We start from the raw sequence: 27337 nt of genomic DNA on the forward strand, positions 1-27337 counted from the left end.
GAATTAATTTATATATATATTTTATGCAATATATTTTATGCAAAATATCTTAGAAGAAACCTATTAAAGGGACACTTAACCCAATTTTTTTCTTTCGTGATTCAGATAGAGCATGCAATTTTAAGCAACTTTCTAATTTACTCCTATTATCAATTTTTTTTCATTCTCTTAGAATCTTTATTTGAAAAGCAAAAATGTAAGTTTACATGCTGGCCTATTTTTGGTGAACAACCTGGGTTGTTCTACCTGATTGGTGGATAAATTCACCCACAAATAAACAAGTGCTGCCCAGGGTACTGAACCAAACAATGTCTGGCTCCTTAGCTTAGATGCCTTCTTTTTTCAAATAAAGATAGCAAGAGAACAAAGAAAAACCGATAATAGGAGTAAATTAGAAAGTTGCTTAAAATTGCATGCTCTATCTGAATCATGAAAGAAAAAAATTGGGTTCAGTGTCCCTTTAATGATATAGCTTTAATGTATGATTACATCTGTGTTCATAGTAATTTGTCTTTTATTACCTCTGAGCAGCAGTTATTTTTAATAAGGGTTATTATTATTATCAGGTATTTGTAGAGCGCAAACAGATTCTGCAGCGCTATAAACATAGGAGGTATACAAGATAACATTTATAGGGATCAAATGGGTATAGGGCCCTGCATAGAGTTGCACTGTTGAAGTTGGCTCATATGAAGGCAATCTACAAATAGCGGGGTTTATAGGCTTACATTCTAAGGGGTTCAAGGGGATAGAAATGGAGTTAGGAAGGTTAGTGTAGGTTGTATGTATCCATGAATAGTAAAGTATTTAGGGAGCTCTTGAAGCTTACAAAATTAGGGGAAATAGGGTGATTTGGATAATGAATTAACATAGATTGTAATGATTGGATATATACCCTATAAACATATCTTAATAGAATGGTGAATAATGTATTGTACATGTATGTTAATGTGTTCATTTTTAAATGCAATAAATAAATAAATTAAAAACAAAACAAAATTTTTTTACTTATAAGCTCCCAGTTTAGCACTGTTGATGAAGTTAGGCTGGGACACCCAGTGAAAGGAGCTGGGAAAGCTTTAACAGCAGACACCCCCCCCCCCCCTTCCTGCATATGAAAATACTATTTACTCAAACAGGAGCAAGCAGGCGTCAGTATACATCTAAATTTAGGGGTTTCGTTAGAAGTCTGAAAATCAGCACAATGTTGTTTAAAAATAAGGAAAACAATGAGTTTTTTCTAAAACACACCGTATATAAATGGATCATCTACAAAACATTTAGGCAAATAAAAATCTAGTGTACAATGTCCCTTTAAGTGATTTATCATATGGTCATTATGTCCCTTTAACATATGGTGGAGATTTGTTTCTCTCGTAAATATAGACACTTTTTATTATGCTGAGCCTGTTTGACAGTTTGTTTATTTATTTACCATTCCGATAAACATCTTTATTTGTTCAGTATATGCCCCCCTTATTTGACTACCTATTGTAATTCAATAGCTTGTATGTGTTTTTTCAGAAACTGATTTTTCAGTTTGTCTTTCTTGTGGTTACATCCACAGTGTGAACATATGAGTAAGAAAAAAATATTTAACCCAGAAAGGTATGTAGTGTTAGCACAACTAGTGAGTGCTCTGTATGTTTTTGCTTAGAGCAACAAATTAGCCTCCATTAACACCTGTAGGTGTAAGGAGGTTGCATCCTAACCCTTATCACTGGAGGGCCTTTAACACATTTTTCGGCTATATGATACCACTCATTCTAGTAAAATGTATGATACTGATCAGTTCCTGTCTTTCATTCCACGTAGCAGACTATAGAGTAATTTCACACCTGTCAGACATTAGTAGTTTATTAAACAAACTTTTAACCTTTTTACTTTTGATTATATGCATTGGGGATTTCCCAGCTCTTACATGCCATTTTATAATAAAAATGGAAAATCAGCTGCTGCACATTTTATAGAACAGTTTCTTTGGCTTCACTAATAATTTGAGCTATATTTATCTTTTAGGTAACACAAGGGATGACAAATAAATGCATTAGTCTGTATTCCAATGTTTTCACTGCATATTTCTCTTTTCTGTCATAAAGGTAGCGATAGTCCAAGATCAATTACACCTGGGAATTATTCTCCTGGCCACTAGGAGGAGGCAAAGATTTTTAAACTCTTATCAGGCTTAATAAAAATGGTTACAAAACACTTGCTATATATGCCATACAATTAATTGAGATAATACATAACACTTGATTTAGGAGTGGCCTACAATGGCTATTGACCCTCTAATGGCCAATCAAATTCGTTTAAAAATAAATATCAGGTGTGTGCCAACATCACCAATAACCCCATACCAACAAGGTCTCATTCAACAACATGAATGAGACCTTGTTGGTATGGCTAAACAGTACTAGGCCATATTGGCACCCTGTGGCCTAGATTTAGAGTTCGGCGGTAGCCGTCAAAACCAGCGTTAGAGGCTCCTAACGCTGGTTTTGGCCGCCCGCTGGTATTTGGAGTCAGTGATTAAAGGGTCTAACGCTCACTTTGCAGCCGCGACTTTTCCATACCGCAGATCCCCCTACGCCATTTGCGTAGCCTATCTTTTCAATGGGATCTTTCTAACGCCGGTATTTAGAGTCGTTTCTGCAGTGAGCGTTAGAGCTCTAACGACAAGATTCCAGCCGCCTGAAAAAAGCAGGAGTTAAGAGCTTTCTGGCTAACGCCGGTTTATAAAGCTCTTAACTACTGTACCCTAAAGTACACTAACACCCATAAACTACCTATGTACCCCTAAACCGAGCTCCCCCCACATCGCCGCCACTCGATTAAAAATTTTACCCACTAATCTTCCGACCGCCACCTACGTTATACTTATGTACCCCTAATCTGCTGCCCCTAACCCCGCCGACCCCTATATTACATTTATTAACCCCTAATCTGCCCCCCACAACATCGCCGCCAGCTACTTACAATAATTAACCCCTAATCTTCCGACCACAAAGCGCCGCCACCTACGTTATCCCTATGTACCCCTAATCTGCTGTCCCTAACACCGCCGACCCCTATATTATATTTATTAACCCCTAATCTGCCCCCCTCAACGTCGCCGACACCTACCTACACTTATTAACCCCTAATCTGCCGAGCGGACCTGAGCGCTACTATAATAAAGTTATTAACCCCGAATCCGCCTCACTAACCCTATCATAATAGTATTAACCCCTAATCTGCCCTCCCTAACATCGCCGACACCTACCTTCAATTATTAACCCCTAATCTGACGACCGGAGCTCACCGCTATCTAATAAATGTATTAACCCCTAAAGCTAAGTCTAACCCTAACACTAACACCCCCCCTAACTTAAATATAATTTTAATCTAACGAAATAAATTAACTCTTATTAAATAAATTAATCCTATTTAAAGCTAAATACTTACCTGTAAAATAAACCCTAATATAGCTACAATATAAATTATAATTATATTATAGCTATTTTAGGATTAATATTTATTTTACAGGCAACTTTGTATTTATTTTAACCAGGTACAATAGCTATTAAATAGTTAAGAACTATTTAATAGTTACCTAGTTAAAATAATAACAAATTTACCTGTAAAATAAATCCTAACCTAAGATATAATTAAACCTAACACTACCCTATCAATAAAATAATTAAATAAACTACCTACAATTACCTACAATTAACCTAACACTACACTATCAATAAATTAAATAAACACAATTGCTACAAATAAATACAATTAAATAAACTAGCTAAAGTACAAAAAATAAAAAAGAACTAAGTTACAGAAAATAAAAAAATATTTACAAACATAAGAAAAATATTACAACAATTTTAAACTAATTACACCTACTCTAAGCCCCCCTAATAAAATAACAAAGCCCCCCAAAATAATAAATTCCCTACCCTATTCTAAATTAAAAAAGTTACAAGCTCTTTTACCTTACCAGCCCTGAACAGGGCCCTTTGCGGGGCATGCCCCAAGAAGTTCAGCTCTTTTGCCTGTAAAAAAAAACATACAATACCCCCCCCCCAACATTACAACCCACCACCCACATACCCCTAATCTAACCCAAACCCCCCTTAAATAAACCTAACACTAATCCCCTGAAGATCTTCCTACCTTGTCTTCACCATCCAGGTATCACCGATCCGTCCTGGCTCCAAGATCTTCATCCAACCCAAGCGGGGGTTGGCGATCCATAATCCGGTGCTGAAGAGGTCCAGAAGAGGCTCCAAAGTCTTCATCCTATCCGGCAAGAAGAGGACATCCGGACCGGCAACCATCTTGATCCAAGCGGCATCTTCTATCTTCATCCGATGACGACCGGCTCCATCCTGAAGACCTCCACCGCGGACCCATCTTCTTCCGGCGACGTCCAACTGCAGAATGACGGTTCCTTTAAGGGACGTCATCCAAGATGGCGTCCCTCGAATTCCGATTGGCTGATAGGATTCTATCAGCCAATCGGAATTAAGGTAGGAATATTCTGATTGGCTGATGGAATCAGCCAATCAGAATCAAGTTCAATCCGATTGGCTGATCCAATCAGCCAATCAGATTGAGCTCGCATTCTATTGGCTGATCGGAACAGCCAATAGAATGCGAGCTCAATCTGATTGGCTGATTGGATCAGCCAATCGGATTGAACTTGATTCTGATTGGCTGATTCCATCAGCCAATCAGAATATTCCTACCTTAATTCCGATTGGCTGATAGAATCCTATCAGCCAATCGGAATTCGAGGGACGCCATCTTGGATGACGTCCCTTAAAGGAACCGTCATTCTGCAGTTGGACGTCGCCGGAAGAAGATGGGTCCGCGGTGGAGGTCTTCAGGATGGAGCCGGTCGTCATCGGATGAAGATAGAAGATGCCGCTTGGATCAAGATGGTTGCCGGTCCGGATGTCCTCTTCTTGCCGGATAGGATGAAGACTTTGGAGCCTCTTCTGGACCTCTTCAGCACCGGATTATGGATCGCCAACCCCCGCTTGGGTTGGATGAAGATCTTGGAGCCAGGACGGATCGGTGATACCTGGATGGTGAAGACAAGGTAGGAAGATCTTCAGGGGATTAGTGTTAGGTTTATTTAAGGGGGGTTTGGGTTAGATTAGGGGTATGTGGGTGGTGGGTTGTAATGTTGGGGGGGGGGTATTGTATGTTTTTTTTTACAGGCAAAAGAGCTGAACTTCTTGGGGCATGCCCCGCAAAGGGCCCTGTTCAGGGCTGGTAAGGTAAAAGAGCTTGTAACTTTTTTAATTTAGAATAGGGTAGGGAATTTATTATTTTGGGGGGCTTTGTTATTTTATTAGGGGGCTTAGAGTAGGTGTAATTAGTTTAAAATTGTTGTAATATTTTTCTTATGTTTGTAAATATTTTTTTATTTTCTGTAACTTAGTTCTTTTTTATTTTTTGTACTTTAGCTAGTTTATTTAATTGTATTTATTTGTAGCAATTGTGTTTATTTAATTTATTGATAGTGTAGTGTTAGGTTAATTGTAGGTAATTGTAGGTAGTTTATTTAATTATTTTATTGATAGGGTAGTGTTAGGTTTAATTATATCTTAGGTTAGGATTTATTTTACAGGTAAATTTGTTATTATTTTAACTAGGTAACTATTAAATAGTTCTTAACTATTTAATAGCTATTGTACCTGGTTAAAATAAATACAAAGTTGCCTGTAAAATAAATATTAATCCTAAAATAGCTATAATATAATTATAATTTATATTGTAGCTATATTAGGGTTTATTTTACAGGTAAGTATTTAGCTTTAAATAGGATTAATTTATTTAATAAGAGTTAATTTATTTCGTTAGATTAAAATTATATTTAAGTTAGGGGGGTGTTAGTGTTAGGGTTAGACTTAGCTTTAGGGGTTAATACATTTATTAGAATAGCGGTGAGCTCCGGTCGTCAGATTAGGGGTTAATAATTGAAGGTAGGTGTCGGCGATGTTAGGGAGGGCAGATTAGGGGTTAATACTATTTATGATAGGGTTAGTGAGGCGGATTCGGGGTTAATAACTTTATTATAGTAGCGCTCAGGTCCGCTCGGCAGATTAGGGGTTAATAAGTGTAGGTAGGTGTCGGCGACGTTGTGGGGGGCAGATTAGGGGTTAATAAATATAACATAGGGGTCGGCGATGTTAGGGCAGCAGATTAGGGGTACATAGGGATAACGTAGGTTGCGGCGGTTTACGGAGCGGAAGATTAGGGGTTAATAATAATATGCAGGGGTCAGCGATAGCGGGGAGTGGCAGATTAGGGGTTAATAAGTGTAAGGTTAGGGGTGTTTAGACTCGGGGGTACATGTTAGAGTGTTAGGTGCAGACGTAGGAAGTGTTTCCCCATAGGAAACAATGGGGCTGCGTTAGGAGCTGAACGCTGCTTTTTTGCAGGTGTTAGGTTTTTTTTCAGCTCAAACAGTCCCATTGTTTCCTATGGGGGAATCGTGCACGAGCACGTTTTTGATGCCGGCCGCGTCCGTAAGCAACTCTGGTATCGAGAGTTGCATTTGCGGTAAAAATGCCCTACGCTCCTTTTTTGGAGCCTAACGCAGCATTTGTTTTAACTCTCGATACCAGAGTTAAATTTATGGTGCGGCCAGAAAAAAGCCCGCGGAGCGTTAACAGCCCTTTTACCGCCGAACTCTAAATCTAGGCCTGTGTCTTTCATATCTCTTTAATACAGATTCCACACTAATCTCAGGAGGTCGGTCTTCTGGGTGACTGTTATAGATCCCAGACTGCTTCTACAGCACCAATTGAGGTGCTCTAATATATGTGAGTGTATCTTCTTTACATACAAGTAATAATCTTTTGGATCAAACAATATTGGGCCATGTGGCGCATCTGTTTTTTCTTGCTATTTTAAAAATGAGGTATCTGTGATTATTTGAATGAGTGAAAGTGTCCCTCATTTAATGATTCATTGCAAATATTGTTGACGGAATCACTGAAGTTTACCATCACTTTAAATCTGTAACTAAACCAATTTTTCCATTACTGAATCTCAATTTGGTTTTAAGAATTTTGCAGGTTCCTCCTTTTGAGCTTATGCATGATTTGGATGTCCAGCTTTTGTCTTGGAAAGTTTTGTTTCTTTTGGCTATTTCTTCTGCTAGAGGAGTTTTCGTATTGTCTGCTCTTTGTTGTGAGGCTCCTTATGTTGTACTTCATCAGGATAAGGCAGTTTTTAGGACTAAATTTGATTATTTCTTTTTTTGCTTAAGGTGGTTTCTTCTGATAACTTCAATCGTGAGATTCTTGTTCCCTCTTTTTGTCCTAATCCAAAGAATTCCAAGGACCGTCTTCTCCACAATTTAGATGTGGTCAGAGATTTGAAGTACTGTTTACAGGCTACTAAGGATTTTAGAAAATCTTCTAGTTTGTTCATTTTTCTGGTACTAGAAAGGATCACAAGGCTATGCCTTTTCATTAGCCTCTTGGTTGAAGCTTTTGATTCATAAAGTTTACTAGGAGGCGGGTTAGTCTCCTCCTTAACCGATTACTGCCCATTCTACCAGATTAGTTGCTACTTCCTGGGCTTTTAAGAATGAGGCCTCTGTTGAACAAATTTGCAAGGCAAGAACTTGGTCTTCTTTACATACTTTTTCTAATTTCTACCATTTTAATGTTTTTGCTTCTTTTGAAGCAGCTTTCGATAGGTTAATCCTTCAGGCAACTATTTCTGGTCATTAAATGTTTATTTATATTTTTCTACATTAAAAAACAAACCAAAAAACAACTATTCCTCAAGTGTATTTGAAATAGTATAAATCTGGTCCCACCCAGTTTACTTGTGGTCTTCACAGCTTGCGTATTAGTACCCAGGAGTAATGGATCATGGACTCTCACAATCTTTATGAAAGAGAATATAATTTATGTTTACCTGATAAAATAATATCTTTCATGGTGGTGAGAGTCTACAAATCCTCGCTTAATTGTTTTCTATTATGATTGTTTTTTTCTGGTGGCAATTTCATTTTTTTTACTCTTTTCTTTTCTTTTCCTACCTTCCTGTATTTTAGCTTGGCTATACATCAAACTAGTTTCCAGTAAAGGTGGGGGAGGCTTTAAGTACTCTTGGAGTTTTGGGATCTTTGCCACCTTCTAGTGTCCAGGAGTATAATTCCCAGGAGTGATGAATTGTGGACTCTCATCACCATAAATGAAATTAATTTATCGGGTAAGCAAAAATGATGTCAAAAGGGAACAAGTTAAACCCTTCAGCCGCAAGGACCTACTTGTTATTGAAACTATGGGTAGGGGGGCGGTTTTGGAAATCCACATATCAGCTCCCAGACTACTTTTCCATAGTCAAATTGTTTTGGAAACTAACTTTGTTTTCTAAAAATGCTTGGCCTGTTAAGGAAAACAAGGTATTGTTCATATTAAAACCTCACATAGAAAATATTAAAATGTATATGTAAATGCAAAGAGTTTCAAACAACTGAAAATAGCTCTAGCACAGGTATTGTTAATTAAATAGTTTTCTTTATTTTCATGTACAGAAACGACAAAAGAACATTCTCCGTATAGGAATCCAGTCGTTGGGATCTGTTCTGTGGGGAGATGACATCTGTACTGAGGAACACCCTGAAAACATGCACAGCCTGACTCGGTTTCTGTATGCCCTGAGAGGTCTTCTCAGAACTTCTTTATCTGTGTGTGTCATTACAGTGCCTTCACATCTCATACAGGTTAGGTGGCAAGTACTATCACAGCTAATGTTCTCCATTTTTTTTTTTCCTACTCAGAAATAAGAAAACTTTCTCTATTTTTTGTTGTGACAGTGAATTTAATTTTAACAGAATGTTACTGTCTCTTTAATTCTGAGTTTTAAAATTCCAAGTTTTTGACTCATCACCAACCACATTATCACTTCCTTGAACACTATTTTACATGTTGTTTTCGGATTGACAGGTGGTAAATGTTTAGAGATTATTCTTTATATATATCATGACTTTTCATTTTTCTTTGCAAACTTTATCATACACTGTAATAGGGTAATAACACGTAGAACAAACAAAAGGCTTACACACTCAACCCTTCTCTGTCTAAACAATGTACAAACAGAATTATATAAAACCCATATTCATTGAAAAGATTTAAAAACATGCAGCAAACATTCCATAAAGCTAAAATCCTACAAGTGGGGTGCAGAGTGCTCCAGCATATACTGTATGTTTTACGTGGAACCTTCGCACTTGATCACTGCTCAGCACAAGTTACCAAGAAGTATCTTCTACTTCACCAGTTACTAAGTCTTTCTATGCAGAAGATTTGTTTGAAGCTCTGTCTGAATTGTAATATATATATATATATATATATATATATATATATATATATAAAAAATTGATTTATTATATAGATATGTATATGTATAACTGTTTAATATACATAGATGTGTGTGTGTTTACATGTGCTGTTTTTACATGTGTGTGCGTTTGTGTGTGTATATATATATGTTTAAATCCAAAGTACAAAGAAGGTGCTCATAAATAGTGTATTAGTACAAATAAATAAAAGAATATATGTAGACCATACAAATTCAATTTAAAAATTCATAAAAAAAATCATAAAAAAACATAATTTATTTAAGAAATGATAAATTCATTTCTTTCATATTGGCAAGAGTCCATGAGCTAGTGACGTATGGGATATACATTCCTACCAGGAGGGGCAAAGTTTCTCAAACCTCAAAATGCCTCTAAATACACCCTCCACCACACCCCCAATTCAGTTTAACGAATAGCCAAGAAGTGGGGTGATAAGAAAGGAGCAAAAGCATCAACAAGGAATTGGAATAATTGTGCTTTATACAAAAAAATCATAACCACCATAAAAAGGGTGGGTCTCATGGACTCTTGCCAATATGAAAGAAATTAATTTATCAGGTAAATTCTTACATAAATTATGTTTTCTTTCATGTAATTGGCAAGAGTCCATGAGCTAGTGACGTATGGGATAGCAAATACCCAAGATGTGGCACTCCACGCAAGTCACTAGAGAAGGAGGGATAAAAATAAAGATAGCCAATTCCGCTGAAAAAATAATCCACAACCCAAATCAAAAGTTTTAATCTTATAATGAAAAAAACTGAAATTATAAGCAGAAGAACTGAAACAGCTGCCTGAAGTACTGTTCTACCAAAAACTGCTTCTGAAGAAGAAAAAACAAAATGGTAGAATTTAGTAAAAGTATGCAAAGAAGACCAAGTTGCCGTAATCCTCTGAGGCAGGGATTTACCCGACTCCAAATAAGCATGATGAATCAAAAGCTTTAACCAAGATGCCAAAGAAATGGCAGAAGCCTTCTGGCCTTTCCTAGAACCAGAAAAGATAACAAATAGACTAGAAGTCTTTCTGAAATCTTTAGTAGCTTCAACATAATATTTCAAAGCTCTTACCACATCCAAAGAATGTAAAGATCTCTCCAGGGAATTCTTAGGATTAGGACACAATGCAGGGACAACAATTTCTCTACTAATGTTGTTGGAATTCACAACCTTAGGTAAAAATTTAAATGAAGTCCGCAAGAGATGGTCAAAAGGAACAATACTTTCCAAGAAAGTAATTTAATGTCCAGAGAATGCATAGGCTCAAATGGAGGAGCCTGTAAAGCTTTCAAAACCAAATTAAGACTCCAAGGAGGAGAGATTGATTTAATGACAGGCTTAATATGAACCAAAGCCTGTACAAAACAATGAATATCAGGAATATTAGCAATTTTTCTGTGAAACAGAACAGAAAGAGCAAAGATTTGTCCTTTCAAGGAACTTGCAGACAAACCCTTATCTAAACCATCCTGAAGAAAATGTAAAATTCTAGGAATTCTAAAAGAATGCCAAGAGAATTTATGAGAAGAACACCATGAAATGTAAGTCTTCCAAACTCGGTAATAAATCTTTCTAGACACAGATTTACGAGTCTGCAACATAGTATTAATCACTTAGTCAGAGAAACCTCTATGACTAAGCACTAAGCGTTCAATCTCCATAGCTTCAAATTTAATGATTTGAGATCCTGATGGAAAAATGGGCCTTGAGATAGAAGGTCTGGTCTTAACGGAAGTTGCCAAGGTTGGCAACTGGACATCCAAACAAGATCCGCATACCAAAACCTGTGTGGCCATGCTGGAGCCACCAGCAGTACAAACGAACACTCCATTAGGATTTTGGAAATCACTCTTGGAAGAAGAACTAGAGGCGGAAAGATATAAGCAGGTTGATAACTCCAAGGAAGTGTCAACGCATCCACTGCTTCCGCCTGAGGATCCCTGGACCTGGACAGATACCTGGGAAGTTTCCTGTTTAGATGAGAAGCCATCAGATCTATTTCTGGAAGCCCCCACATCTGAACAATTTGAAAAAAAAACATCTGGGTGAAGAGACCACTCTCCCGGATGTAAAGTCTGGCGACTGAGATAATCCGCTTCCCAATTGTCTATACCTGGGATATGGACTGCAGAAATTAGACAGGAGCTGGATTCCGCCCAAGCAAGTATCCAAGATACTTCTTTCATAGCTTGAGGACTGTGAGTCCCACCTTGATGATTGACATACGCCACGGTTGTGACATTGTCTGTCTGAAAACAAATAAACGGTTCTCTCTTCAGAAGAGGCCAAAACTGAAGAGCTCTGAGAATCGCACGGAGTTCCAAAATATTGATTGGTAATCTCGCCTCTTGAGATTTCCAAACCCCCTGCGCTGTCAGAGATCCTCAGACAGCTCCCCAACCTGAAAGACTCGCATCTGTTGTGATCACAGTCCAGGTTGGACGAACAAAAGAGGCTCCTTGAACTAAACGATGGTGATCTAACCACCAAGTCAGAGAAAGTCGAACATTGGGATTTAAGGATATTAATTGTAATATCTTTGTATAATCCCTGCACCATTGATTCATCATACAAAGCTGAAGAGTTCTCATGTGAAAACGAGCAAAGGGGATCGCGTCCGATGCTGCAGTCATGAGACCTAAAACCTCCATGCACATAGCTACTGAAGGGAATTATTGAAACTGAAGGTTCCAACAAGCTGCAACCAATTTCAGACGTTTCTTGTCTGTTAGAGACAAAGTCAAGGATACTGAATCTATTTGGAAACCTAAAAAGGTTACCCTTGTCTGGGGAGTCAAATAACTTTTTGGCAAATTGATCCTCCAACCATGTTTTTGAAGAAACAACACTAGTTGATTTGTGTGAGATTCTACAGAACGTAAAGACTGAGCAAGTACCAAGATATCGTCCAAATAAGGAAACACTGCAATACCCCGCTCTCTGATTACAGAGATTACGGCACCGAGAACCTTTGAAAAGATCCTTGGAGCTGTCGCTAGGCCAGAAGGAAGAGCAACAAATTGGTAATGCTTGTCTAGAAAAGAGAATCTCAGGAACTGATGGTGATCTGGATGAATCAGAATATGAAGATATGCATCCTGTAAGTCTATTGTGGACATATAATGCCCTTGCTGAACAAAAGGCAGAATAGTCCTTATAGTCACCATGTTGAATGTTGGAATTCTCACATAACGGTTCAAAATTTTTAGATCCAGAACTGGTCTGATAGAATTCTCCTTCTTTGGGACAATGAACAGATTTGAATAAAACCCCAGACCCCGTTCCTGAACAGGAACTGGCACAATTACCCCAGATACCTCCAGGTCTGAAACACACTTGCCTGAGCCTTTTCTGGGTTCACTGGAATGCGTGAGAGAAAGAAACTTCTCACAGGCGGTCTTACTTTGAAACCTATTCTGTACCCTTGAGAAACAATATTCTGAATCCGATGATTTTGGATTGAATTGATCCAAATATCCTTGAAGAATTTTAGTCTCCCCCTACCAGCTGAGCTGGAATGAGGGCCGCACCTTCATGCGGACTTAGGGGCTGATTTAGATCTTTTAAATGGCTTGGATTTATTCCAGACTGAAGAAGGCTTCCAATTGGAAACCGTTCCCTTAGGGGAAGGATTAGGTTTCTGTTCCTTATTTTGTCGAAAGGAACGAAAAACGGTTAGCAGCCTTAAATTTACCCTTAGATTTTTTATCCTGAGGCAAAAAAGCTCCCTTTCCCCCAGTGACAGTTGAAATAATTGAATCCAATTGAGAACCAAATAATGTATTACCTTGGAAAGAGAGAGGTAGCAACATTGATTTAGAAGTCATATCAGCATTCCAAGATTTAAGCCATAAAGCTCTTCTAGCTAATATAGCTACAGACATATATCTGACATCAATTCTGATGATATCAAAAATGGCATCACAAATTAAATTATTAGCATGTTGAATTAACTTAACAATGCAACACATTATGATCTGATACTTGTTGCTCTAGCTTTTCCAACCAAAAAGTTGAAGCAGCTGCAACATCAGCCAAAGAAATAGCAGGCCTAAGAAGATGACCTGAACATACATAAGCCTTCGTTAGATAAGATTCAAGTTTCCTATCTAAAGGATCTTTAAAAGAAGTACTATCTGCCGTAGGAATAGTAGTATGTTTAGCAAGAGTAGAGATGGCCCCATCAACATAGGGAATCTTTTCCCAAAACTCTAATCTATCAGACAGCAAAGGGTACAGTTTCTTAAACCTTGAAGAAGGATTAAAAGATGTACCCAGTCTATTCCATTCCCTAGAAATTACATCTGAAATAGCATCAGGAACTGGAAAAACCTCTGGAATAACTACATGAGGTTTAAAAACTGAATTTAAACGTTTACTAGTTTTAATATCAAGAGGACTAGTCTCCTCCATATCTAATGCAATCAACACCTCTTTCAATAAGGAGCGAATATACTCCATTTTAAATAAGTATGAAGATTTGTCAGTATCAATATCTGAGGCAGAATCTTCTGAACCAGATAGATCCTCATCAGAGATAGATAAATCAGAATGTTGTCGGTCATTTAAAAATTCATCAATTTTTGAGAAGTTTTTAAAGACCTTTTACGTTTATTAGAAGGTGGTAAGACAGACAAAGCCTTCTGAATAGAATTAGAAACAAATTCTCTCACATTAACAGGAATATCCTAAGCATTAGATGTTGAAGGAATAACAACAAGTAATGGATTACTACTAATGGAAATATTATCTGTGTGTAAAAGTTTGTCATGACAACTATCACAAATTACAGCCGGAGGTACAGTTACCACAAGTTTACAACAAATGCACTTAGCTTTGGTAGAACCGACATCAGGCAGCAGGATTCCAATAGTGGATTCTGAAACAGGATCAGATTGAGTCATCTTGCAATATGTAAGAGAAAAAATAACATATAAAGCAAAATTATCAATTTCCTTATATGACAGTTTCAGGAATGGGAAAAAATGCAAACAGAATAAGCCTCTGGAAACCAGAAGCAAAAATACATGAAGACTTAAATAATGTCAAAAGTCTGGCGCCAAGTATGACGCTCACAACTGACAAAATATTTTTGGCGCCAAAAACGTCTACAACAAACACGAGCGTCATAGATGACGCAACTACGTGAAAATTTTCGGCACCAACTAAGACGCCGGAAATGACGAAAATATGTCAACAAACGTAAATCATCAGAGAAGGATAATTCAGTATGTTGTCGGTCATTTGAAAATTCATCAACTAAATGAGAAGTTTAAAAAAGACCTTTATATTTTATTACAAGGCAGGATGGCAGCCAAAGCCTTCTGAATCAGAAAAATATTCTTATAAATTCCCAGGTATATCTTGTACATTAGATGTTAAAAGAATAGCAATAGACAATGCATTAATACTGATGGACATTTTCTCTGCATGTAAAAGTTTATCATGATAACTTATTACAAACCATAGCTAAAGATAAAAATTCATGACATTAAAATAAATGAACTTAGCTTTGGTAGGACTGATATCAGTCAGCAGGAATCCAACAGTGTTTTCTGATACAGGAACAGTTTTGAGATATCTTGCAAATGTAAGAGAAAAAACAACATATAAAGCAAAATATCAATTTCTTTCATGTAATTAGCAAGAGTCCATGAGCTAGTGACGTTTGGGATATACATTCCTACCAGGAGGGGCAAAGTTTCCCAAACCTCAAAATGCCTATAAATACACCCCTCACCACACCCACAAATCAGTTTTACAAACTTTGCCTCCTATGGAGGTGGTGAAGTAAGTTTGTGCTAGATTCTACGTTGATATGCGCTCCGCAGCAGGTTGGAGCCCGGTTTTCCTCTCAGCGTGCAGTGAATGTCAGAGGGATGTGAGGAGAGTATTGCCTATTTGAATTCAATGATCTCCTTCTACGGGGTCTATTTCATAGGTTCTCTGTTATCGGTCGTAGAGATTCATCTCTTACCTCCCTTTTCAGATCAACGATATACTCTTATATATACCATTACCTCTACTGATTTTCGTTTCAGTACTGGTTTGGCTTTCTACAACATGTAGATGAGTGTCCTGGGGTAAGTAAGTCTTATTTTCTGTGACACTCTAAGCTATGGTTGGGCACTTTTTTATAAAGTTCTAAATATATGTATTCAAACATTTATTTGCCTTGACTCAGGATGTTCAACGTTCCTTATTTCAGACAGTCAGTTTCATATTTGGGATAATGCATATGAATAAATCAATTTTTTCTTACCTTAAAATTTGACTTTTTTCCCTGTGGGCTGTTAGGCTCGCGGGGGCTGAAAATGCTTCATTTTATTGCGTCATTCTTGGCGCTGACTTCTTTTTTGGCGCAAAAAAAAAAAAAAAATTCTGTTTCCGGCGTCATATGTGTCGTCGGAAGTTGCGTCATTTTTGACGTTTTTTTGCGCCAAAGGTGTCGGCGTTCCGGAAGTGGCGTCATTTTTGGCGCTAAAAGCATTTAGGCGCCAAATAATGTGGGCGTCTTTTTTGGCGCTAAAAAAATATGGGCGTCACTATTGTCTCCACATTATTTAAGTCTCATTATTTATTGCTTCTGGTTGCTAGAAGCTTGTTCACTGGCATTTTTTCCCATTCCTGAAACTGTCATTTAAGGAATTTGATCAATTTTGCTTTATATGTTGTTTTTTCTATTACATATTGCAAGATGTCCCACGTTGACACTGAGTCAGAAGATACTTCTGGAAAATTGCTGCCTGGTGCTGGAGCTACCAAAGCTAAGTGTATCTGCTGTAAACGTATGGTATCTGTTCCTCCAGCTGTTGTTTGTACTGTTTGTCATGACAAACTTGTTAATGCAGATAATATTTCCTTTAGTACTGTTACATTACCTGTTGCTGTTCCGTCAACATCTAATACTCAGAGTGTTCCTGATAACATAAGAGATTTTGTTTCTAAATCCATTAAGAAGGCTATGTCTGTTATTCCTCCTTCTAGTAAACATAAAAAGTCTTTTAAAACTTCTCATTTTTCAGATGAATTTTTAAATGAACATCATTATTCTGATTCTGATAATGGTTCTTCTGGTTCAGAGGATTCTGTCTCAGAGGTTGATGCTGATAAATCTTCATATTTATTTAAAATGGAATTTATTCGTTCTTTACTTAAAGAAGTCCTAATTGCATTAGAAATTGAGGATTCTAGTACTCTTGATACTAAATCTAAACGTTTAGATAAGGTTTTTAAATCTCCTGTAGTTATTCCAGAAGTTTTTCCTGTCCCTGGTGCGATTTCTGAAGTAATTTCCAGGGAATGGAATAATTTGGGTAATTCATTTACTCCTTCTAAACGTTTTAAGCAATTATATCCTGTGCCATCTGACAGATTAGAGTTTTGGGACAAAATCCCTAAGGTTGATGGGGCTGTCTCTACTCTTGCTAAGCGTACTACTATTCCTACGGCAGAAGGTACTTCCTTTAAGGATCCTTTAGATAGGAAAATTGAATCCTTTCTAAGAAAAGCTTACTTGTGTTCAGGTAATCTTCTTAGACCTGCTATATCTTTAGCAGATGTTGCTGCAGCTTCAACTTTTTGGTTAGAAGCTTTAGCGCAACAAGTAACAGATCATAATTCTCATAGCATTATTATTCTTCTTCAACATGCTAATAATTTTATTTGTGATGCCATCTTTGATATCATTAGAGTTGATGTCAGGTATATGTCTCTAGCTATTTTAGCTAGAAGAGCTTTATGGCTTAAAACTTGGAATGCTGATATGTCTTCTAAGTCTACTCTGCTTTCCCTTTCTTTCCAGGGTAATAAATTATTTGGTTCTCAGTTGGATTCTATTATCTCAACTGTTACTGGAGGGAAAGGAACTTTTTTACCACAGGATAAAAAATCTAAAGGTAAATTTAGGTCTAATAATCGTTTTCGTTCCTTTCGTCACAATAAGGAACAAAAGCCTGATCCTTCATCCTCAGGAGCAGTATCAGTTTGGAAACCATCTCCAGTCTGGAATAAATCCAAGCCTTTTAGAAAACCAAAGCCAGCTCCCAAGTCCACATGAAGGTGCGGCCCTCATTCCAGCTCAGCTGGTAGGGGGCAGATTACGTTTTTTCAAAGAAATTTGGATCAATTCCGTTCACAATCTTTGGATTCAGAACATTGTTTCAGAAGGGTACAGAATTGGCTTCAAGATAAGGCCTCCTGCAAAGAGATTTTTTCTTTCCCGTGTCCCAGTAAACCCAGTGAAGGCTCAAGCATTTCTGAAATGTGTTTCAGATCTAGAGTTGGCTGGAGTAATTCTGCCAGTTCCAGTTCTGGAACAGGGGCTGGGGTTTTATTCAAATCTCTTCATTGTACCAAAGAAGGAGAATTCCTTCAGACCAGTTCTGGATCTAAAAATATTGAATCGTTATGTAAGGATACCAACATTCAAAATGGTAACTGTAAGGACTATCCTGCCTTTTGTTCAGCAAGGGCATTATATGTCTACAATAGATTTACAGGATGCATATCTGCATATTCCGATTCATCCAGATCACTATCAGTTTCTGAGATTCTCTTTCCTAGACAAGCATTACCAGTTTGTGGCTCTACCGTTTGGCCTAGCAACAGCTCCAAGAATTTTTACAAAGGTTCTCGGTGTCCTTCTGTCTGTAATCAGAGAACAGGGTATTGTGGTATTTCCTTATTTGGATGATATCTTGGTACTTGCTCAGTCTTCACATTTAGCAGAATCTCATACGAATCGACTTGTGTTGTTTCTTCAAGATCATGGTTGGAGGATCAATTTACCAAAAAGTTAATTGATTCCTCAGACAAGGGTAACCTTTTTAGGTTTCCAGATAGATTCAGTGTCCATGACTCTGTCTTTGACAGACAAGAGACGTCTAAAATTGATATCAGCTTGTCGAAACCTTCAGTCACAATCATTCCCTTCGGTAGCCTTATGCATGGAAATTCTAGGTCTTATGACTGCTGCATCGGACGCGATCCCCTTTGCTCGTTTTCACATGCGACCTCTTCAGCTTTGTATGCTGAACCAGTGGTGCAGGGATTACACAAAGATATCTCAAATAATATCTTTAAAACCGATTGTACGACACTCTCTGTCGTGGTGGACAGATCACCATCGTTTAGTTCAGGGGCTTCTTTTGTTCTTCCGACCTGGACTATAATTTCAACAGATGCAAGTCTTACAGGTTGGGGAGCTGTGTGGCGGTCTCTGACAGCACAAGGGGTTTGGGAATCTCAGGAGGTGAGATTACCGATCAATATTTTGGAACTCCGTGCAATTTTCAGAGCTCTTCAGTCATGGCCTCTTCTAAAGAGAGAATTGTTCATTTGTTTTCAGACAGACAATGTCACAACTGTGGCATACATCAATCATCAAGGAGGGACTCACAGTCCTCTGGCTATGAAAGAGGTATCTCGAATACTGGTATGGGCGGAATCCAGCTCCTGTCTAATTTCTGTGGTTCATATCCCAGGTATAGACAATTGGGAAGCGGATTATCTCAGTCGCCAAACGTTACATCCGGGCGAATGGTCTCTTCACCCAGAGGTTTTTCTTCAGATTGTTTAAATGTGGGGACTTCCAGAAATAGATCTGATGGCCTCTCATCTAAACAAGAAACTTCCCAGGTATCTGTCCAGATCCAGGGATCCTCAAGCGGAAGCAGTGGATGCATTGTCACTTCCTTGGAAGTATCATCCTGCCTATATCTTTCCGCCTCTAGTTCTTCTTCCAAGAGTAATCTCCAAGATTCTGAAGGAATGCTCGTTTGTTCTGCTGGTAGCTCCAGCATGGCCTCACAGGTTTTAGTATACGGATCTTGTCCGGATGGCCTCTTGCCAACCGTGGACTCTTCCGTTAAGACCAGACCTTCTGTCGCAAGGTCCTTTTTTCCATCAGGATCTCAAATCCTTAAATTTAAAGGTATGGAGATTGAACGCTTGATTCTTAGTCAAAGAGGTTTCTCTGACTCTGTGATTAATACTATGTTACAGGCTCGTAAATCCGTATCTAGGGAGATATATTATAGAGTCTGGAAGACTTATATTTCTTGGTGTCTTTCTCATCATTTTTCCTGGCATTCTTTTAGTATTCCAAGAATTTTACAGTTTCTTCAGGATGGTTTGGATAAAGGTTTGTCTGCAAGTTCTTTGAAAGGACAAATATCTGCTCTTTCTGTTCTTTTTCACAGAAAGATTGCGAATCTTCCTGATATTCATTGTTTTGTACAAGCTTTGGTTCGTATAAAACCTGTCATTAAGTCAATTTCTCCTCCTTGGAGTTTGAATTTGGTTCTGGGGGCTCTTCAAGCTCCTCCGTTTGAACCTATGCATTCATTGGACATTAAATTACTTTCTTGGAAAGTTTTGTTCCTTTTGGCCATCTCTTCTGCCAGAAGAGTTTCTGAGTTATCTGCTCTTTCTTGTGAGTCTCCTTTTCTGATTTTTCACCAGGATAAGGCGGTGTTGCGAACTTCTTTTAAATTTTTACCTAAGGTTGTGAATTCTAACAACATTAGTAGAGAAATTGTGGTTCCTTCATTATGTCCTAATCCTAAGAATTCTAAGGAGAAATCATTGCATTCTTTGCATTCTTTGGATGTAGTTAGAGCTTTAAAATATTATGTTGAAGCTACTAAGAATTTCAGAAAGACTTCTAGTCTATTTGTTATCTTTTCCGGTTCTAGGAAAGGTCAGAAGGCCTCTGCCATTTCTTTGGCATCTTGGTTGAAATCTTTAATTCATCATGCTTATGTCGAGTCGGGTAAAACTCCGCCTCAAAGGATTACAGCTCATTCTACTAGGTCAGTTTCTACTTCCTGGGCGTTTAGGAATGAAGCTTCGGTTGATCAGATTTGCAAAGCAGCAACTTGGTCTTCTTTGCATACATTTACTAAATTCTACCATTTTGATGTGTTTTCTTCTTCTGAAGCTGTTTTTGGTGGAAAAGTACTTCAGGCAGTTGTTTCAGTTTGAATCTTCTGCTTATATTTTCAGTTTTTTTCTTTATAAGATTTTTAGGTGTGGATTTTTTTCAGCGGAATTGGCTGTCTTTATTTTATCCCTCCCTCTCTAGTGACTCTTGCGTGGAAGATCCACATCTTGTGTAGTCATTATCCCATACGTCACTAGCTCATGGACTCTTGCTAATTACATGAAAGAAAACATAATTTATGTAAGAACTTACCTGATAAATTCATTTCTTTCATATTAGCAAGAGTCCATGAGGCCCACCCTTTTTGTGGTGGTTATGATTTTTTTGTATAAAGCACAATTATTCCAATTCCTTTATTTATGCTTCGCACTTTTTTTCTTATCACCCCACTTCTTGGCTATTCGTTAAACTGATTTGTGGGTGTGGTGAGGGGTGTATTTATAGGCATTTTGAGGTTTGGGAAACTTTGCCCCTCCTGGTAGGAATGTATATCCCAAACGTCACTAGCTCATGGACTCTTGCTAATATGAAAGAAATGAATTTATCAGGTAAGTTCTTACATAAATTATGTTTTCCTTATATGACAGTTTCAGGAATGGGAAAGAAATGCAAAACAAAATAAGCCTCTGGAAACCAGAAGCAAAAAGAAATGAAGTCTTAAATAATGTCAAAAAGTTTGGCGCCAAGTATGATGCCCAACTGACAAAATATTTTTTGGAGCCAAGAACGTCTGCAACAAACACGAGCGTCATAGATGATGCAACTAATGTGAAAAAACTCGGTGCCAACTAAGACACTGGAAATGATTAAATTGCGTCAACAAACGTAATTCTCGCGCCAAAAAAGTCTTGTGCCAAGAATGGCGCAATAAATTATAGCATTTTGCGCACCCGCGAGCCTAACAGCACGCAATTTAGAAGAAAGTCAATTTGAAAATTTCAGGTAAGAAATTGTTTTTTTTTTGTTTTTTTTATGTGCATTTCCCAAAATGAAACTGACAGTCTGCAAAAAGGAAATATACTGATAAACCTGAATCATGGCAAATATAAGTACAAACGTTATATTTAGAACTTTACATTTAAAGTGCCAAACCATAGCTGAGAGTGTCTTAATAAAGGAAAACATACTTACCAAAAGACACTCATCTACATAAAGTAGATAGCCAAACCAGTACTGAAACGAGAATCAGTAGAGGTAATGGTATATATAAGAGTATATCGTCGATCTGAAAATGGAGGTAGGAGATGAATCTCTACGACCGATAACAGAGAACCTATGAAATAGATCCCCGTTAGGATGACCATTGTATTCAATAGGTGATACTCCCTTTACATCCCTCTGTCATTCACTGCACTCTGAGAGGAACCGGGCTTCAGCCTGCTACGAAGCGCATATCAACGTAGAAATCTTAGCACAAACTTACTTCCCCACCTCCATAGGAGGCAAAGTTTGTAAAACTGAATTGTGGGTGTGGTGGGGGTGTATTTATAGGCATTTTGAGGTTTGGGAAACTTTGCCCTTTCTGGTAGGATTGTATATCCCATACGTCACTAGCTCATGGACTCTTGCCAATTACATGAAAGAAATATATAATTTAGCTCAAAATAAAATTCATATTATAAGCCCATATAGAATTAAACAAAGTAAAAAGCCGTTAAGGAGTCTTCAAAGTGTAATTTAAAAAAACATGTAAGCTGTATAAGTTCCCCCTAAGGGTCTCTCTACTCACAAGCTGCTACCTCATTTCAATGAGGTAAGTGCGGCACAATTTAAAGAGAGGCCTCACTTCCGCCACCTCGTTATACTGCTTCGGTCCTTCCCTTTGTTATGGTAGACTTTCCTCCTTTTTGTTTCTCTGCATAGATCACTTTAAGTGCTGCAGCTTTTTTTCCTGCAGCATACCATAACCCAGGGAAGGACCGAAGCAGTATAACGAGGGGGGCGAAAGTGAGGCCTCTCTTTGAAACGTGGAATGAGGTAGAAGCTTTTTATGATTTTTTTATGAATTTTAAATTGAATTTGTATGGTCTACATAGATTATTTATTTTTACTAGTACACTATTTATGAGCGCCTTCTTTGTACTTTGGATTTGGATGTTTTGAATTGTAGTGTTAGGGTTAAAGGAACATGAAACCCAATTTTTTTTCTTTCATGATTTAGAAAGAGCATGCCATTTTAAACAACTCCCCAATTTACGTCTATTATCTGATATGATTCGCTCTCTTGATATCCTTTGTTGAAAAGCATATCTAAATAGGCGTATTAGCTGCTGGTTGGTGGCTGCACATAGATGCCTTGTGTGATTGGCTCACCCATGTGGATTGCTATTTTTTCTACAAAGGATATCTGAAGAACAAAGAAAATTAAATAATAGAAGCAAATTGCAATGTTGTTTAAAATTGTATTCTCTATCTGAGTCATGAATGAAAATTTTTGGGTTTCATGTCCCTTTAAGGCTACTAACATTTACATTTTAAAGATACAGGCAGCTATTTATGTTATACTCTGGATTAGACTGATAGGATACTAACTGTTCAAGTGCTGGTTGTATCTCTTTCTTATTATATATACTGTATATATATATATATATATATATATATATGTGTGTGTGTGTGTGTGTGTGTGTGTGTGTGTAAGTATGTTATAGGGCCAAAATTAAATAAAAATCAAATGTGATCCTTTTTGTTATGTGCTGCAAGAGACGGAAATTGCTTTTCCTCACTTCCAGTCCTATCCAAGAGCATTTTAGTCTTGACCTAGATAGCCCTTGTTCCATTAAACTACATTTCTTGCCGAGGCTGTCAGATGTGCTGCTGTGTACTGTAAGATTTAGTTTCCACATTGATATACAGACTTCACTATGGTGCTTTGGTAGATATTTAAATTTTTGATTTTCTAGAAAGTTTTATAGTTTATATTAATTGTATAGAAGGCCTTTGTGCAATAAAATAACAGAACACATATGAATATATAATATTGTTTTTTTATAACTGCATTTTAACTCACATATTTTATTGACTTTTTCATCCATTAAAAATATATTTTGTCAGGAGCAATTCTGTAGGAAGTGAGGTTTAATAGACCCTATGTAAAAACAAAAGAAAACTTGTCCTATTTGCTTAGTAATGCATAATATTAATGGGTATATTTTGCCTACCCATAATGACATTACTATTACAGTTACTTGCTAGGGTGAATTTACTGCACCATGTTATTTTTTACATCTCTGCCCAAGGAGTGGGAATCATGCAGACTCAGGTAACAGGTGTAGGCTTGGGAAGTCGGCAGTGTGCACTTCCAGTCCTCAGGGTAGGAAAACCCTTGACTTTCAGAGTTAAATTATTGCAGTGTATGTATGTGTGTGTGTTTTAGTATGTTTAAGTGGTGCTCTTGATAGACATTTTTAGAATTTATGTCCCTTTAACATCAATTGTTCCCTACTTTCCCTATAAATGTTTTGTACATTCAAAGGAGGACAGAAAAGATAATGCATAGCTACCAATGGCTACAAAGGATCCAACCTTTAATTTGTGTTTATATTTCAACATAAACCAGCCAATTACTCTAGTTGTAACCTTCTTGTCAATATATATATTTCCCTTATAAGGCTTTATCATAGTGTAGCAAGAACAATAATCCACAAGCTGCTCATAATTATCCGCTATCTGATTGCAGCATTTACAAATGTGAACCACCTGGTCTGTAAATAAAAACAATCATGTTTATCTGTTAATCAGCAAACTGTGATCCTTTGATAAACAAGTTGTATTTTCTGAGTGATGAAGTAGCAAACGGTTAAATGTTTAACAACCTCTGTAAAACACTAAGCTACAAAGTAAACGGTCATTAAGAGACATAGCTGCTCAGAGCTTGCTGCATCCTGCGTTACTGAGTTCCCAGGGCCCTGCTGCGCTACTTCTGTTCACTTAGAAGCCTGTTAAAGAGTCCCCAAGAGCACGTACCCAGCCCTCAATGTTAATAGATAATTGGGAAAGAAGGGAGGACAGTCGAACATCATGTGGTCTCAGACTCACATGTTAGATCAGAGTTTTCTTTTGGAAAAAATAACATCTGTTCACATTTGATTAACCGCTTGGTTGTCTGACAAGACTGTAGCATATTGCTGGGCAATGTATTCCAGCCCTCTGTGGCCTCTAAGAAGTTAAACAGCTGAGTTTCAGCACACATTATCCTGTATATTGCAAGGTCCTCCTCTTTGTAGTTAAAGGGACAGTCTACACCAGAATTGGTATTGTTTTAAAAGATAGATAATCCCATTCCCTAGTTTTGCATAACCAACACAGCTATATTAAAACACTTTTCTACCTCTGTGATTACCTTGTATCTAAGCCTCTGCAAGCTGACCCCTTATTTCAGTTCTTTTGACAGACTTGCATTGTAGCCAATCAGTTTATGACACACATAAACTAACACCATCTAGTGGTAAAAACTGTCAAAATGCATTCAGATAAGAGGCAGCCTTCAAGATCTAAGAAATTAGCATACAACCCTCCTAGGTTTAGCTTTCAACTAAGAATGCCAAGAGAACAAAGGAAAATTGGTGGTAAAAGTAAATTGGAAAGTTGTTTAAAATCACATGTCCTATATGAATCATGAAAGGTTACTTTGGACTAGACTGTCCCTTTAGTGGATAGTGAAACTAAAATTAAATTGCCATGCTTCAGATAGAGCTTACCATTTTTAAACTGCTTTCCGGTTTACATCTATTATCAAAGTTGCTTTGTTCTTTTGCTATCCTTTGTTAAATAGCATACCCTCGGTAGGCTCAGGAGTAGCAATGCGCTGCTGTGAGCTAGCTGCTGATTTTTGGCTACACTTAACAAAGGCTACTAAGAGAATAAAGCAACTTTGATAATATAAGTAAATTGGAAAGTTGTTTTTAATACCATGAATCAGTGCCATGTACAACTATAGAAGTTAAAAGCACTTTACAAATAAATAACAATAATAGTAAAGTCCCTAAAACAAACCATAGTCTGCTTTTTCTCATGGTTGCTCAGTAATCGTTTATAGGATTTTCATGTAGTAACATCATAACAGCCCCCTTGGGATCACAATATGCACATGCCTAATGCTACAGACTACAAGCTAATGAAATAATCACGGTGAAACCTATTAAACCAATCACCTTTTTCTACCTTTTTCAGGTTTTCTGTCATTGAGAGGTGTCAGAGTTTTACTAAAGCATCAGTAAAAAAAAAACCTGACAAGCTAAAATGACAGGTTCAGACAGAAAAGTCACAGGCTAGAATGTAAACTTGTATTAACCTGTAACCTTAACCATTCTTGTAATACTGTATTTGCAACAAATCACTAAGTGTTTAAAGTGACATTTCTTTTTACTCCGGTGATGTAACATTGAATCTTTTTTCTCCTGCTAATATCATATGCTGCCATAATCATTTTTAATTTTAGGTCAAAATCATTTTAATAGTAACAGTTTGTTGTTTTTTTTTTTTTTTTAATTATAAGCCTTTTTCTGTCAATGGTTTAAATTTAAAGAGAATTGTAGTAGAATTTGAAATAAACTGGCATATCACATAGGTAAAGACCCAGTAATCTGCAAATAAATGGACATTAAAGTGATTGTAAAGTTTCTTATTTTACTGAACAGTATATACAATTAGCCTTCAAAACAGGGGCACTTTCATTTATTAAATTTTTTTAAGACCCTTTATTTGTAAAATATTTACTATCTAGTGATGGTTAACATTGCGCCGTTCCTCTTCCTGCACCTTGTTCTTCATTTAGCTGAGTGATGACGAATCCGGCTTCTTCCAATGGTTGAGTGCCCCACATGGCGTCCAGCTCGTGGAATACACAACAATAGGAAGAAGCCGAATTCGTCATCACTCAGCTAAATGAAGAACGAGGTGCGGGCGGAGGAACAGCGTAAATATTTTACAAATAAAGAGTCTTAAAAAAATGTAATCAATAACAGTGCCCCTGTTTTGAAGGCTAATTGTTTATACTGTTCAGTAAATTAAGAAAATTTACAATCACTTTAAATTGCTAAAATGTAATTCTCTATTCCATTAAAACGTCATTTTTACAGTACTGACCATTGTCTCACTTAGGATCAGGAGCAGAAAGAGGTTGAACACACATTTATCCAGGGTCAGTAATGCAAATATGCAAAAGAAAACTAAGCAATAGCAAAAAGTATGCTCTAAAGCAGGGGTGGCCAACTTGCGGCCTGTGGGCCTATTGTAGCCCTCTGTATTGGTTTTTAAACACTAAGGAAAAGCAAAACCAGGAATGTGTGCTACTAATGGGTGGGCAAACAAGGTGGTCCTCTGGGTGGGTTAACGAGAGAGAGGGTAACCTTAAACCTAGGAAATAAATAGTTTTTCTGAATAAATGCGGCATGATGTGTAGGAATGAATTTCAGTTTTAAATAGAAACATTTTTGCAGTATACTTCTATTACCAAAAAGTAAACTATTAAAATGTATTACTATTTTCTGCAGGATATGCACATATGCTGTGAATGCCCTATGCACCAGCATTCAAACATCACACCTTCTCAGAGAGCTGGAAGTGGTGTGTATTGCACCAGTGAAGACTTAAAGGGACAGTCTAGTATAAATTAAACTCTCATTATTCAGATAGGACTTTCAATTTTAATCAACTTTCCAATTTACTTTTATCATCAAATTTGCTTTTTTCTCTTGGTATTCTTAGTTTAAACTAAACATAGGTAGGCTCATATGCTAATTTCTAAGCCTTTGAGGGCTGCCTCTTATCACATGCTTTTTAAATGTCTTTTCAACACAAAGAGACAGAAAGTACACATGGGCCATATAGATAACACTGTGTTCAGGCACAGAAAGTTATTTAAGATCTAGCACAATACAATGCTATATTTAAGACAATAGATAATAAACAGTCACAGTCATGTGATCAGGGGGCTGGAAGAAGGTTCCTAGATACAAGGTAATCACAGAGGTAAAAAGTATATTAATATAACTGTGTTGGTTGTGCAAAACTGGGGAATGG

General features: G+C 37.3%; 1 protein-coding gene across 1 annotated transcript in view; it reads left to right on the forward strand.

Moving 5' to 3' along the window:
• The window catches only part of ELP4 (elongator acetyltransferase complex subunit 4), a 635326-nt gene that overhangs the window by 227868 nt on the left and 380121 nt on the right, over positions 1-27337 (forward strand). Inside the window, exon 5 of the mRNA XM_053689320.1 lies at positions 8546-8734. Coding sequence (XP_053545295.1) covers positions 8546-8734 — 189 coding nt within the window. The remainder of the gene's footprint in view (positions 1-8545; positions 8735-27337) is intronic.

This window comes from Bombina bombina, chromosome 7, assembly GCF_027579735.1.
Source record: "Bombina bombina isolate aBomBom1 chromosome 7, aBomBom1.pri, whole genome shotgun sequence".
Taxonomy (NCBI): domain Eukaryota; kingdom Metazoa; phylum Chordata; class Amphibia; order Anura; family Bombinatoridae; genus Bombina; species Bombina bombina.